The following is a 14,635-nucleotide window of genomic DNA, read 5'->3' as shown; positions in this document are numbered from 1 at the left end:
GAACCCACTTACCTCAAAAAATTGCTTTCCACATGTGTAATATGGGACCTATTTGAACGTGTTTAAATGTTAATGCTGAAGAGCAAATAGAAAAGATAATTTTGAAGTTATGAAAGAGAGAAGTGATACTTGAGATAATAAGGACCCTTAGGAGCATCTAGTATTATAGCCATGTATCTAATGGGAGATTAGACTAGAGGAAGTGAAACCTTTTTCTGTTATGGGGGAGATAAAATAATGGATGGAATTTAGCTAATTTTAGATTTAGTTGTAGGATTGTGTTAATGGGTTTTTTTTTTTCCTCCATGAAGTAAAAGGTGTGGGAGATGAAATTATTGACTGGAGATGGCAATGGACACAACAATATAAATCAACTATAATGAAAAAAATTTTTTTTGCCGTCCTGCTGCACATAGAGGTCCCCTGCCAGGGATCAGATCTGAGCTACATCCACAAAGCAAGCCAAAACTGCAGCAACGCCAAATCCCCAACCTACTGTGCCAGGCTGGGGATCCAAACCACATCCCAGTGCTCCCAAGATGCTGCCAATTCTGTTGCACTACAGCAGGAGCTCTAAATTTTTTTTTTAAATAACAGAAACCACTATACAAATGTTTTTAAAAATTAAAAAAAATTTTAAATGGGAGTAACAGTGATACCTAAAATAAAAATAAAAAAACAAAGCATTCAAAAATTGAAAAAAAAAAAAAAACAGTGGCAATGGAGTCGATATAGGTGATATGAGGAGAGGTGATGATTTGAAATAGCTGCTAGAAAGAAGAGAGAGCTGATGAGGAAAAATTAGAAGGATTTCTGGGCAAGATAGAGGTCTGTTGAAGTTGAAGACTAAGATATAAAGAAGTACTGATCTCATAGGCAATAGAGTGATTTTTTCCTCTATCAGTGCGGTGGTCTAGTACCATTTCAGTGAAGGCAGGCATTTAGATTGATCCAACATTGAGAGGTTGGTGGATGGGTACCAGCTGGTAAAAATAGTGTGACAATGAAGTAGGTAGAGAATATTACCAAGAGAGTGCTTGAAGTGTGGAGACTGAGCTGGTTAGGGAAAGAGGTAATCAAAGGAAGGTATTATAGATCAGGAGAGTTTAGTAGGGTCGAGGAACAGAAGAGCTCAATGAGAGAGAACAAATGTGTTAGAGTAACTAAGTGAAAGAACTGGAAATTTGGAAACTGCCAACAAAGCAAAGTTCATTTTGGAAGTGAGGAAGTTTCCCTGTATTCCCAAGGGAGTCCCGATAAAGAAGTAGAAGAGAAAGTCATTGATAAGTCTTCAGTTTGATTTGACGGCCCAGCCAGACATTGCAGACACTTTGGATGACTAGACTTGACGAAGAAAGGAAACAGTGATCAATGTACGAAAGTTATCAGTGAGTTTAGAAATCAGTAAGTTTGGTAGATAGCCTTAATGAGGAGTAGAGAGTAGTATATATACCTGGGTATCTTGAACCTCAAAGGAACAGATTTTTCTTAAACAAGGTTGGAGTTGGAAGGATCTGAAAGGAGCACCGAGGAAGGGAGGAGCCAAATTCAAATCCTTTGAAGTACTTGGGGTTTGCAAAGATGATTTCGCATCCCACTGTTAAGAAGACTTTAGGGAAAGTAGTGTCTTTAGCCAGATTTCAGTAAATGCAAGGCAGTAATGGGGTAGTCAGTAAAGGAGGTAATACAGTTTCTTATACTTACTTTACTAAAGTTCTAAGCAGATGAATATATATTTATATATTTTTTAATAAACACAATTTTTAAATTACAGATATAAGAGCTCTCAGAAGTCAACAGATTGGTCTGGAGTAAAGAAACCAATTTACTTAAGTAAATTAGGTAATAACTTTGCAGAATGGTCAGCATCTTGGGCAGGTTATCTTATAACAAAGGTAAGAGAATTCTATTCAGAGTTTAACTGAATAGAAATTGTAAAGGAAACAACATTTGTCTGAATCTATAGCACACTCAGTAGGCATTGAAATATTTGTGCTGGAAACTTTTGTTCAAAGTGTTTACTGTTAGAGTAATGATTTTTCTGTTACTGTAACAGTTTCTGAGTAAGATAATTATTTTATTGAACAAATTACTGTAGTTTTAATGTGTTTGTAAAATGTCTGTTACATTATGTCTGTTTGCATTGTAAAGAATATTGTCTAAAAGGATGTAAATATTTTATCAGACTTCTTACATAATAAAAAGATGTCTTATGTAAGAAAAAGATACATTGTCCCTTAGTGGCTACTTCTAAAAGAGGACACATTATCTGAACTTCCTCCAAAATAAAAATAAAGATTTTCTAAAAATGAAATTCATGGGCTAATAGGTATATACTTCTGTTTTCTGAATATGAAATTTTTTACACACTGGACAGATAAAAGGTACTCTGTGTTCCTCAGAAATGTTTAAGCCATATTTAAAATTCACAACTTCTGTTAGTTCATATTTCTATTAGTGTTTTAAAATATTATAATAATTTGTATCTGGTAATTTCAGGAATTTTCTCTCATTTTTTAATGATTTTTATTTTTTCCATTATAGTTGGTTTACAGTGTTCTGTCAGTTTTCTACTATACAGCAAAGTGACCCAGTTTCACCCCCTCTCTCCACACACATGCGTATTCTTTTTCTCACGTTATTCTCCATCATGCTCCATCACAAGTGACTAAAGTTCTCAGTGCTATAAACAGGATCTCATTGCTTATCCACTCCAAATGCAATCGTTTACATCTCTTAACCCCCAGATTCCCAGTCCATCCCACTCCTTCACTCTCTCCCTTGGCAGCCACAAGTCTGTTCTCCAAATCCATGAGTTTCTTTTCTGTGGAAAGGTTCATTTGTGCCATCTATTAGATTCCAGATATAAGTGATATCATATAGTATTTGTCTTCATTTTTTAATGAACTTACTGAAAATATGTGAAATGTAGAATACTGTTAAATTAATTACTTTCTACTGTAGAATATTTTATTTTTAGTTTAGTTTTGGAGTTTTTTTAATTTTGTTTTTTGGTGAAGAATTTATATTTGAAGAAGGAAAAACCTTTTTATGAGAACAATTATGTTGGTAAATTAAAGGTTAGATTATACCAATAAATTTGACTCTAACTCCAAATAATTTAATTTTTTATTTCTTTCATTTTTTTCTGTGTAGTTAATCACCATTTATTACTTATTAAAAATGTGAATCTTGTACTTAATGTGCTGGCCCAGAGCATATTTTTTGCTAACTTTCTTAATCTATGTGCTCAGGAAATAACGATACTAAATTTAATGTTGGCTAGGTAAAATATACTGTAGCTCGGGAATTTAATCTGTAACAAAACGTGATGCATTTTTAGGTGAACTATAAGGGGAAAAGATAATTTTTGCTGTGGTAGTTGGCAGTCCAGGTAGCTATATTGCCTGTAGGGGTCTCAGCAGTGTAGGTACTTAACCAGAGAGTTGGTAATCTGAAACCTCCTTGCTTGAGTGTCTTTCTCAATAGGAGAATACCCACTCTGCAAAGATAAATTAGCTCACGTGTTGTTTGTTGGCATTAATCAAAAGAATAAAATGTATAAAACTACTTACTCTCTTTATATCACTGGGATTTATAGGTTCGGCATGATCTTGCCAGTAAAATCTTCAACTGCTGTAGCATTATGATGAAGCATGATTTCAAGGTGACCATCTATCTTCTTCCACATATTCTAGTGTATGTCTTGTTGGGTTGTAATCAAGAAGATCAGCAGGAGGTAAGAAATATCATTTTATTTGGTTTCTCTTTGTCTAAACATTTGTGCAATGTAATATTAAAAAGGCTACATATTAGTAGGAAATGTAGATCAGAGTATGCTATGCATGTACATATCTAAATGCTTACAGAGTCCTTTTAAAAATTTTTATTTATCAAACAATTATGTAATGCTTAGTTCACATCCTTTACCTATTTGGGTTGTGTACATGTGTGTATCCTTTTTACATAATTGGTAGGAGTTTGGAGTTTGATCTGTATTCTAGCTTGTGCCAGTCATATCTTAGAAAAATTTTTTCCAGTTAGTAATTTTCTTTGTAACCTTTCTTTTATACCTTTTTCCATGCAGAAAGTTTACATAAGTGCCAAATTTATACATCTTGTATAGCTTTGGAATTTTAAGCCTTTTATGTGATGCTTCTCTTATCCAATATCATGAACATATTTTCCTACATGTTCTTTTGATCCTTTTGTTTTTACATGCTCTCCAATTACTCTGAAATTGATTTTTGCAGAGACTGTGAGGTATTGTTTTACATTTTGTTTACTGCTAGTTAATAAATAATTTCATTATCACCACGCTGGCGGCCAACCAGGCCAACTAGCTCTGGGCCCACTCCCCGGGCTCAAGTGGACAGCAAACATGGGCCCCATACCCCATCCTCCTCCCTCCTGGCTGGTGTCTACCACCATCACATTGCAGCCCATGGAAATCCGCACCTTCTTGGTCTCCGTCCAATGAGAAGAAGACTGCTAGACCCACTGGGGGCCAGATGCCCCCTTCTGAGCCTAAGTTCCTTCCTCTAGGAGCGGGGCAAACTCTCCCCCTTTTGCTGATGCCACTGCCACCACCACCGCAAGCCATTAAAATGCCACTACCAAGGTCTTAAGAAAAAGAAAAAAAATTTTTCATAATCATTTATTGAATAATCTAAAAGAATTGTTAAATATTTATTTTTGTGTTTATTTTTGTGACATTTTCTTTTTCAAATATACAATTTATTGGCTTAATTATAGATAAGATTATTATTAATCCACGTTGGATTTTTTTTTCTATTTTTTTTTATTACTCAAATGAATTTGTCACATCTGTAGTTGTATAATGATCATAACAATCTGATTTCACAGGATTTCCATCCCACAGCGCAAGCACATTCCCCCACCCTCCAAACTGTCTCTTCCAGAGACCAGAAGTTTTTCAATGTCTGAGAGTCCGCATCTGTTCTGCAAAGAAGTTCAGTCTGTCCTTTCTTCAGATTCCACATGTCAGTGAAAGCATTTGACGTTGGTGTCTCACTGTATGGCTGACTTCACTTAGCGTGATATTTTCTAGGTCCATCCATGTTGTTAAAAATGCCAGTACTTTGTTCTTTTTAATGGCTGAGTAACATTCCATTGTGTATATGTACCACATCTTCTTGATCCACTCCTCTGTTGATGGACATTTAGGTTGTTTCCATGTCTTGGCTATTGTAAATAGTGCTGCAATGAACATCAGAGTGCATGTGTCTTTGCGAGTCCTGGTTTTCTCTGGATAGATGCCCAGGAGTGGAATTGCTGGATCAAATGGCAGTTCTATGTTAAGTTTTCTGAGGAATCTCCATACTGCTTTCCACAGTGGTTGCACCAATTTACAATCCCACCAACAGTGTACTAGGGTTCCTTTTTCTCCACACCCTCTCCAGCACTTATTGTAGACTTTTTGATGATGGCCATTCTGGCTGGTGTAAGATGGTACCTCATAGAGGTTTTGATTTGCATTTCTCTAATAATGAATGACGTTGAACATCTTTTCATGTGTTTTTTGGCCATCTGTGTGTCTTCTTTGGAGAACTGTCTGTTTAGATCTTCGGCCCATTTTTGGATGGGGTTGTTTGCTTTTTTTGGTATGGAGCTGCAGAAGGTGTTTATCAATTTTGGAGATGAATCCCTCGTCAGTTGATTCACTTGCAAAGATTTTCTTTCATTCTGTGGATTGTCTTTTCGTTTTGTTTAGGGTTTCCTTTGCTGTGCAGAAGCTTTGAAGTTTGATTAGGTCCCATTTGTTTATTTTTGTTTTTACTGTCATTACTCTGAGGTGGATCTGAGAAGATGTTGCTGTCATTTATGTTGGAGAGGGTTTGGCTTATGTTTTCCTCTGAGAGTTTTATAGTGTCTGGTCTTATATCTAGGTCTTTAATCCATTTGGAGTTTCTTTTTGTGTATGGTGTTAGGGAGTGTTCTAATTTCATTCTTTTCCATGTGGCTGTCCAGTTTCCCCAGCACCACTTATTGAACAAGATAAGAAGATTATTTATTATTAATCCATGTTGGATTTTTTTCTTTTGAAAAAAAAAATTTTTTTTTGTCTTTTTAGGGCCACACCTTTGGCATATGGAGGTTCCCAGACTAGGGGTTGAATAGGAGCCATAGCTGCTGGCCTGCATCACAGCCACAGCAATGCCGGATCCTTAACCCACTGAGCCAGGCCATGGATCGAACCTACATCCTCATGGATACTAGTCAGATTCGTTTTTGCTGAGCCACAACGGATACTCCTCTTTTGAAAATCGTTGTCTTATAATTATTAGTCTCTAAATGTCAAGTAATAGTAAAATAATATTATATTAGACATATTATTAACCATAGAATGGTTCTCCTTAGGTTTATGCAGAAATTATGGCAGTTCTAAAGCATGATGATCAGCATACCATAAGTACCCAAGACATTGCATCTGATCTGTGTCAACTCAGTACACAGACTGTATTCTCCATGCTTGACCATCTCACACAGTGGGCAAGGCACAAATTTCAGGCACTAAATGCTGAAAAATTTCCTCAAAGCAAATCAAACAGAGATAAGGTAGACTCCATGGGTAAGTCATAACTTCTGTCTATTTCCTTCTTTTAATTATTAACCAATTAGCTCCTTCCTGGATCAATTCTGTAATTTAAGCAATAGTTTTTAGAGGACCTATGTTTTCTTGCATACCTTTTTTTCCCCTTAAGCTGGCCTTTTTACTGAGCAAAAGCAGTGAATTTATAGTTAGAAAAACTCTTTAAATTCTTACTCTCAGAGTTCCCATTGTGGCTCAGGGGGTAATGAACTCAACGTATATCTGTGAGGATACAGGTTCAATCCCTGGCCCCACTCAGTGGGTTAAGGACCTGGCATTGCCATGAGCAGCAGTGTAGGACGCAGATGTGCCTTGGATTTGGTTGCTATGGCTGTGGTATAGACTGGCAGCTGCAGCTCTGATTAGATCCCTAGCTTGGGAACTTCCATATGCTGCAGGTGCGGCCATAAAAAAGACAAAAAAATAAAAATGAATTCTTAACGCTCATTTCCTTAGGTAATACATATGACTCATTTTTCTTTGCATAAAATAGGATTGATATTATTTCTTTTAGACGACTGAGGATTAAACAGGTTGGTGATTATATAAAGTTTGAAATAAATGCCATGTTAATATTGTTATTAACCCACTTATTCCATGTCTTCTCAGCATACTGTGTGTGTATATACCTGTCTGTATACATACACGTATTTGTATAGCAAAGTGCTCTTTATCCTTTTTCACTTATGAAATAGTTTTTGCAGTCTTTTTCACATTTAAGTTTCAAAGATTTTGATATCATTTGCTTCATGGTCTATTTTGCTTTTCTTTTTTATTGATCTCATTCATTTTATTTTTTTTTCTCCCTGTCTCTGGTAGTGTTTGGTATCTAGCAGGTTCTCCAAATATGCTTAATATATGTTACTTCACTGTACCTTGCTACATCTACTGTTCTGCTATTTGTGTTATTTTTTCCCTGTGATATTAAAACTCCCACTAAGATGATTAAAGAAGAATCTCAATAGAGTTTAAAATAATACTTGCCCCTATGATAATAAGCATTTGGTGAGAAGAATTATTCATCAGACAGTAATGGATACTCTTTTTTTGGGGGGGGGAGCTTTTTATGGCTGTACTCACAACATATGGAGGTTCACAGGCTAGGGGTCAAATTGGAGCTGTAGCCACCAGCCTATGCCACAGCCACAGCAGCGCCAGATCCAAGTTGCATATGCGCGCTACACCACAGTTCAGGGCAACCCTGAATCCTTAACCCCCTGAGTGAGGCCAGGGATGGAACCCGCAACCTTATGGTTCCTAGTCAGATTCATTTCCACTGCACCTTGATGGGAACTTGAATACTTGTAATGTCTTTGAATTTTTGTGTTTTTCATTCCTGCAGCAAGTAGGTAAAGTATATGATTCTTCTTCCACAGCCATTTTAGTGGACATCCCATGATTTTTTCCCAAAGCTTTGAAGCTAATTGAAAAAATTGTCTAAGACCCTTAAGAAAGCCTTCGCTTACACCAAGTTCTCAGTTTGAGAGCATGTCCCGTTTGTTCCTGTATCTGTGGAAGCACATAGATTCCTGTTTAGGCACAATGGTTTGTTATTTGTTTCTAAGATTTCTAAGATTTTTTGGATTGAAAATAGTTATCTGGTTTTCTCTGGAATATGGCTAATTACTAACATATTTTACATTAATTCAACAATTAATGTTTGTTCCTGTTTCTGCATGTGGAATGATAACAAAAAGCTGAACATGAACTCTGTTACTACCATTTCTTAGTAATGTAGTGAAAATTCCAGCTTTAAGAATAACATTTTTGGAGTTTCCATCATGGCTCAGCAATTAACGAACCTGACTAGTATCCATGAGGACGTGGGTTCTATCCCTGGCCTCACCAGTGGGTTAATGATCTGGCATTGTTGTGAGCTGTGGTGTGAGTTGCAGATGCAGCTTGGATCCCCTGTTGTGTGGTGTAGGCCAGCAGCTACAGCTCCAATTTGACTCCTATGGGAACCTCCATATGCCACAGGTACAACTCTAAAAAGACCAAAAAACAAAAAAAAAAGGAATAACATCTATAGTGATTCAAAAGTACAGTACAGTAGGGGTTCCCATTGTGGCACAGAGAAAACAAATCCAGCTAGGAACCATGAGGTGGCGAATTCGATCCCTGGCCTCACTCAGTGCATTAAGGATCTGAAGTTGCTGTGAGCTGTGGTGTAGGTCACGGATATGGCTTGGATCCCACATTGCTCTGGTTGTGGCATAGGTCAGTGGCTACAGTTCCAATTTGAACCCCAGCCTGGGAACTTTCATGTGTCGCTGGTGCGGCCCTAAAAAGCAAAAAAAAAAAAAAAAGTACAATACAATAGTCCATGGTGGAAAATAATATTAAAAAAGAGTATATATATATATATATATATATATGACCGAGTTACATTGCTGTACACCAGAAATTTACACATTGTAGATCAACTATTTTAATTTAAAAAATTAAAAGAAAAAATAGTATAATACCTTTAACATTTCTCATTATGTGAAATGATTTACAAATTTTAATGGAAGTACAGAACTTATTTTGAATATAATTTACCTTGCATTTACTATCTTGATTATAAAATTTGTTTCCTGTTTTCTACTTGCTATTGTGAATCATTATTAAAATTTATAGGTTTTAAATAATTATTCTTAAATTGGACATGCCAGAAGTTTCTTATTTATGTCTTTTCTTAGATTCTTTTTAAAAAGTTACCACTTTAAAAGTATTTGTGATTTTACTTGAAAGACACTTTTACTTTCTATCTTCATTGTAATAATATTATATATATATATATATATATATATAGCAACACAGGAAAAAATAGATTGTTAGCAGAAGATTCTAAACTTAAAATTTTTTAAAAAGACTATTTCCATAATTCTGCCTTTTTCCTATTAGTAGCTATACTTATTATGTTTTTGTAGTTATCGATAATAAATAACTCATCTTTGTACCTTTTCTATCATCTTTATATCTTCTCAACATTTAATCTGAATTTACATTTAATCCTCACAACAACATTGTAAGGAAGGCAAGACAGATGCTAATATTTCCCTTTTATAGATGAGAAAACAAGCTCAAATAAGTTAAATGACTCATCGAGGTAAGGTAAATAATAATGGTGCTGTTGGAGCAAGAATCCTCTGAGCAATCTTCTGTTGATAGTCACATTCTGAATACGATACCCTATACATTTAGATGAATTTATTTGGTGAAATAAATTTAAAATAAATACACTAGAATTTAAATACCTACTTTTAAAATGTCATCTGTAAGTCTTTAATTACTCGATTTTTTTTTTTAATAATGTAGTGTCTTCTGTGGATTATGAAGACTATCAGAGTGTAACTCGTTTTCTAGACCTCATACCTCAGGATACTCTGGCAGTAGCTTCCTTTCGCTCCAAAGCATATACACGAGCTGTGATGCACTTTGAATCATTTATTACAGAAAAGAAGCAAAATATTCAAGAGCATCTTGGATTTTTACAGGTTTGAAATTAATATAGTAAAGTTAACGATGTTTAATACTGCCAGTCTTTTATGTTTATATTATTCATTTTATTGAGTGTTTTTTAGATGCTGTGCCAGGCACTAGACATTTGTAAGCACTTTAGAGGGTTACAGATTAGTGGAGAGAGAGAAACAATTTGGTGAAAGTGCGGTCTTGTAGTTATGCCCTTTGGGAGGACACTTAACTCAAAACTCTGTGTGAGGGGGATGAGAGATGGAAGTGGGTGAACAAGGGGTCAGTTAGAGCTTCTTGGAAATGATGTGTAGGCTGGGTCTTAAAGAATAAAGGTAGAGGAGTTCCCATGGTGGCGCAGTGGTTAACGAATCCGACTAGGAACCATGAGGTTGCGGGTTCGGTCCCTGCCCTTGCTCAGTGGGTTAATGATCCGGCGTTGCCATGAGCTGTGGTGTAGGTTGCAGATGCGGCTCGGATCCCGCATTGCTGTGGCTCTGGCGTAGGCCAGCAGCTACAGCTCCGATTCGACCCCTAGCCTGAGAACCTCCATATGCCGCGGGAGCGGCCCAAGAAATAGCAAAAAAAAAAGACAAAAACGAAAAAAGAATAAAGGTAGAAAGATAAAAGAAGGAAGCAAGACATTCTAAGCAGAGGCATCCCTATGGAGTTGGGGAAGATTGGTGTATGCTAAAATGTCAGTTTTGGAATAGCAGAGGAAAGATAGAGATTTGGACAAAGGAAAGATAAATCAGAAGAGGATCTTTTAAGTTGCCCAAGATCAGTTTATTTAAGTGGAATAGAACATCTCGAAATAAGTTTGAAATTTTACTGTGCGTCTGCCTTGAAACACTTATTGAAGCTTTGAGAAAAAATTCTTATGTGCTCTTTTCACATAAACTGGTGGTTTTATAGTTTTATTTCTGGTTGTGTTTTTTCCCTTATTTGATTGTTTTTTAATGATTGAACAAAGAAATTGTATGCTGCTATGCATGAACCAGATGGAGTGGCTGGAGTAAGTGCAATTCGAAAGGCAGAACCATCTCTAAAAGAACAGATCCTGGAACATGAAAGCATCGGCCTACTGAGGGATGCCACTGCTTGTTATGACAGGGCTATTCAGTTAGAACCAGACCAGGTAAGAAATAAATGAAAGGCAATATAATAAAGAGAGTTCTGAACTAGGAACTCTGGAAACCTTAATTTCGATACTGTCTCTACCAGCATCACAGCGTGTCTGGAAAATATTTAACTATCTCTGAACTTGAGTTTCCTGATTTAAAAAATTAGAGTTGTGTGAGGAGTTCCCATCATGTCTCAGAAGTAATGAACCTGACTAATATCCATAGGAACGCAGGTTCTATCCCTGGCCTCGGCCAGTGGGTTAAGGCTCTGGTGTTCCTGTGACCTGTGGTGTAGGTTGCAGATGTGGTTCAGATCTGATGTGGCTGTGGCTGTGGCCAGCAGCTATGGCTTCGATTCAATCCCTAGTCTGGTAACTTCCATATGCTGCAGGTGTGGCCCTAAAAAGCAAAAAAAAAAGGCAAAAACAAATTAGAGTCACGCTAGATGATCTCAAAGAGCCTTTCAACACCAAATTTCTATGCTCTCACAAATCTTTCTATGCCCTCACTTTCCCAAATGAAGGAAATTTATTATGGAGTGAGTCTTTATTAAACTGTAAGTTCAAATACTTTAAAATTGATATAATTTTAGTTTGCTATTATAAATATAAAACTTGCATCAATTTTTATTTATTTATTTATTTCTGTCTTTTCTCTTTTTAGGGCTGCACACGAGGCATATGGAGGTTCCCAGGCTAGGGGTCAAATCGGAGCTGTAGCCACCAGCCTATGCCACAGCCACAGGAATGCCAGATCCAAGCCGTGTCTGTGACCTACACCACAGCTCACGGCAACACCGGATCCTTAACTCACTGAGCGAGACGAGGGAACAAACCCGCAACCTCATGGTTCCTAGTTAGATTTGTTAACCACTGTGCCACGACGGGAACTCCAACTTGCATCAGTTTTTAATAATAATAGTGATTCTCTACATCCTTAGAAACTTTTTCACATTACGCATGTCCCCTGACACCATCTGTGAATCTCTAAAATGATCCCTTAAAATCACTGAGCTACAATTACTAAGGGGGGCACATTGTATATATATCACATGTTTGTTGGATCAGGAAAGGGATTTAGAATCATTGTTTATAATCTTAGCTTAGATTCTCTAATCTTGGGGTATTTTTTTTGGTCATTATTGTCATATTCATTTTCTCAGATGTTCAGTGTATGAGGCCTTGATTTTTCACAATCTTATTTTCAATTTTAAAGAATATTACATAGTTAGTCCTATTTAACTTTTTGGTTACTGAATCCCCAAATCTATATTTATAATATTATGATCTTTGAGTTTTAATTTTTATATGAGAAAAAAATAAGACAAATAATCATTAAACAAAATATTAAAGAAAAAAAAATTATTTTTTTCTCCCCAGTTTTATTGAGATAATAACATATATCATTGTATTAGCTTAAGGTGTATAACATAACGATTTGATATGTGCATATACTCTTTTTTTTTTTTTTTTTGCCTTTCCTAGGGCCGCTCCTGCAGCATATGGAGGTTCCCAGGCTAGGGGTCCAATTGGAGCTGTGTCTGCCGGCCTACAACAGAGCCATAGCAACTTGGGATCCAACCCGGATCTGCGATCTACACCCCAGCTCACAGCAACGACAGACCCTTAACCCACTGAGCAAGGCCAGGGATTGAACCCACAACCTCATGGTTCCTAGTCAGATTTGTTAACCACTGAGCCACGATGGGAACTTCTGATGTATGCATATACTCTGAAATGATCACCATAATAGATTTAGTGAACATCTATCATCTTACATAATTACAAATTTTTATCTTATGTTGACAATTTTTTTTTTAGTCTTTCCACTGTAGGCAGGGGAATTTTTTTTTTTTTTTTTTTTAAGGGGCTAGGTATCTGTGGCCTTTTTTTTTTAATTTAATGAAGTTTTTTATATTTATAGTTGTATAGTGATCATCACAACCCAGTTTTACAGTTTTTCCATCCCAAACCCCCAGCTTACCCCTCTCCCCTGCCAAGTTACTTTTATGTTTGATCTGAGCCACAAATTAGACTGAATCTAGAAAAAATAATAAATTCAGTCTAAGATTTGTGAGGTTATTTGCATTTAAAAAAATATTCAGATGTGCTTAAGACACTTGTAAGAGGGCTCTGCCATGTGGCCAAGCAAGTCAGTTGCTAAACTAAGATGGGTGGATGGAATCGTGAGGTAAATAGTATTTTTTTAATGAGTATCAGTTAAACTGTTTTTGATTCCTAAGATGTATTTGAAGTAACAACTGCTATTTTAAATACTTTTAAATTTCTAGATCATTCATTATCATGGCGTAGTAAAGTCCATGTTAGGTCTTGGTCAGCTGTCCACTGTAATCACTCAGGTGAATGGAGTGCATGCTAACAGGTAATATTTTTTAAAAGAATTTTTTTGTTATTGTTTCAGAATGGGAAATTTTTAATTAATTGGGTAGAAGTAATGTTAACCAAAGTAATAAAATCTTTTTTATGTTGTCATGGCATTGGATATAAGCCCCCCCACAAATATTTTCCTCCCATTTTCTATAAGTTAATCTAGCACTTAACAGCTTATTTTCTGTCCAAAGAGTCATCCTTGAATTAAATTTGTTTTACAACAGGAATCTTCCAGCTCTCATTTACTAATGGTGAGGGTATCTAAGCTCTGCCTACATTTAATCAACATCAGTTATTTTCTGTATTGGGGAGGGGGAAACTTTGTGACCGAATGAAGGAATGCCCCTGTAGACTGTGTGGGTTGATTCTCTCCTAAAGTAAAATAAAGATAAAAAAATAGTGATGATAAAAATGAAGGCAACCTTTCTTTCCTAAAGAAAATAGGTTTCTTATAGCAAACCAAATGATACCAGAAAAACAGTGTTTTTGTGTGGCAAAAATAAGACCTCATAGTTCTTATAATTTGGAGAATAACTCAGGGGAGTTAATTCTGCTCTTGAAGCTGCCTTGTTCTGAGAACTGAAGGCCTTATATATTTACCAGACCCCATCTGACTTCTCTGTGCAGTGAGATCTGGTCAAAAGGCCTAAGTTTTGAAATTTTGGCATCTGGTGATGAGCTTGTAAAAGTTACTCAAAGTTGGACTTTTTTTTTTTAGGGCCCGCGCCTGTGGCATATGGAGGTTCCCAGGCTAGGGGTCGAATCAGAGCTGTAGCTCCTGGTCTACTCCACAGCCACAGCAAAACGGGATCCTAGCCAAATCTGTGACCTACACTCCAGCTCATGGCAACGCTGGATCCTTAACCCACTGAGCAAGGCCAGAGATCTAACCACAACCTCATGGTTCCTAGTCAGATTCATTTCTGCTGTGCCACAATGAGAACTCCTTTTTTGTTTTTGTTTTTGTCTTAAATTTAACTCAGAATTCTAAGTTATTAGAATTGCTTATTACCTATGAAAGTATAGTTGACTCTTTCCTCCCCCCTCTTTGT

At 36.4% G+C, this 14,635-nt stretch overlaps 1 protein-coding gene across 3 annotated transcripts in view; it reads left to right on the top strand.

Moving 5' to 3' along the window:
- ATR (ATR serine/threonine kinase) overlaps positions 1-14,635 on the top strand; it is a 115,257-nt gene that overhangs the window by 60,491 nt on the left and 40,131 nt on the right. For all 3 annotated transcript variants that reach the window (XR_007135455.1, XM_047783927.1, XM_047783940.1), the window contains exons 25-30: positions 1,775-1,895; positions 3,602-3,739; positions 6,382-6,592; positions 9,917-10,095; positions 11,043-11,207; positions 13,484-13,575. Coding sequence is in view for 2 of the 3 variants with exons in the window: in XM_047783927.1 (XP_047639883.1) it covers positions 1,775-1,895; positions 3,602-3,739; positions 6,382-6,592; positions 9,917-10,095; positions 11,043-11,207; positions 13,484-13,575 (906 nt within the window). In the remaining variant the exon portion in view is untranslated. The remainder of the gene's footprint in view (positions 1-1,774; positions 1,896-3,601; positions 3,740-6,381; positions 6,593-9,916; positions 10,096-11,042; positions 11,208-13,483; positions 13,576-14,635) is intronic.

Source organism: Phacochoerus africanus, chromosome 1, assembly GCF_016906955.1.
Source record: "Phacochoerus africanus isolate WHEZ1 chromosome 1, ROS_Pafr_v1, whole genome shotgun sequence".
In the NCBI taxonomy this organism is placed as follows: domain Eukaryota; kingdom Metazoa; phylum Chordata; class Mammalia; order Artiodactyla; family Suidae; genus Phacochoerus; species Phacochoerus africanus.
The sequence above is the reverse complement of the archived record's forward strand: the minus strand, read 5'-3'. Positions and strand labels throughout refer to the sequence as shown.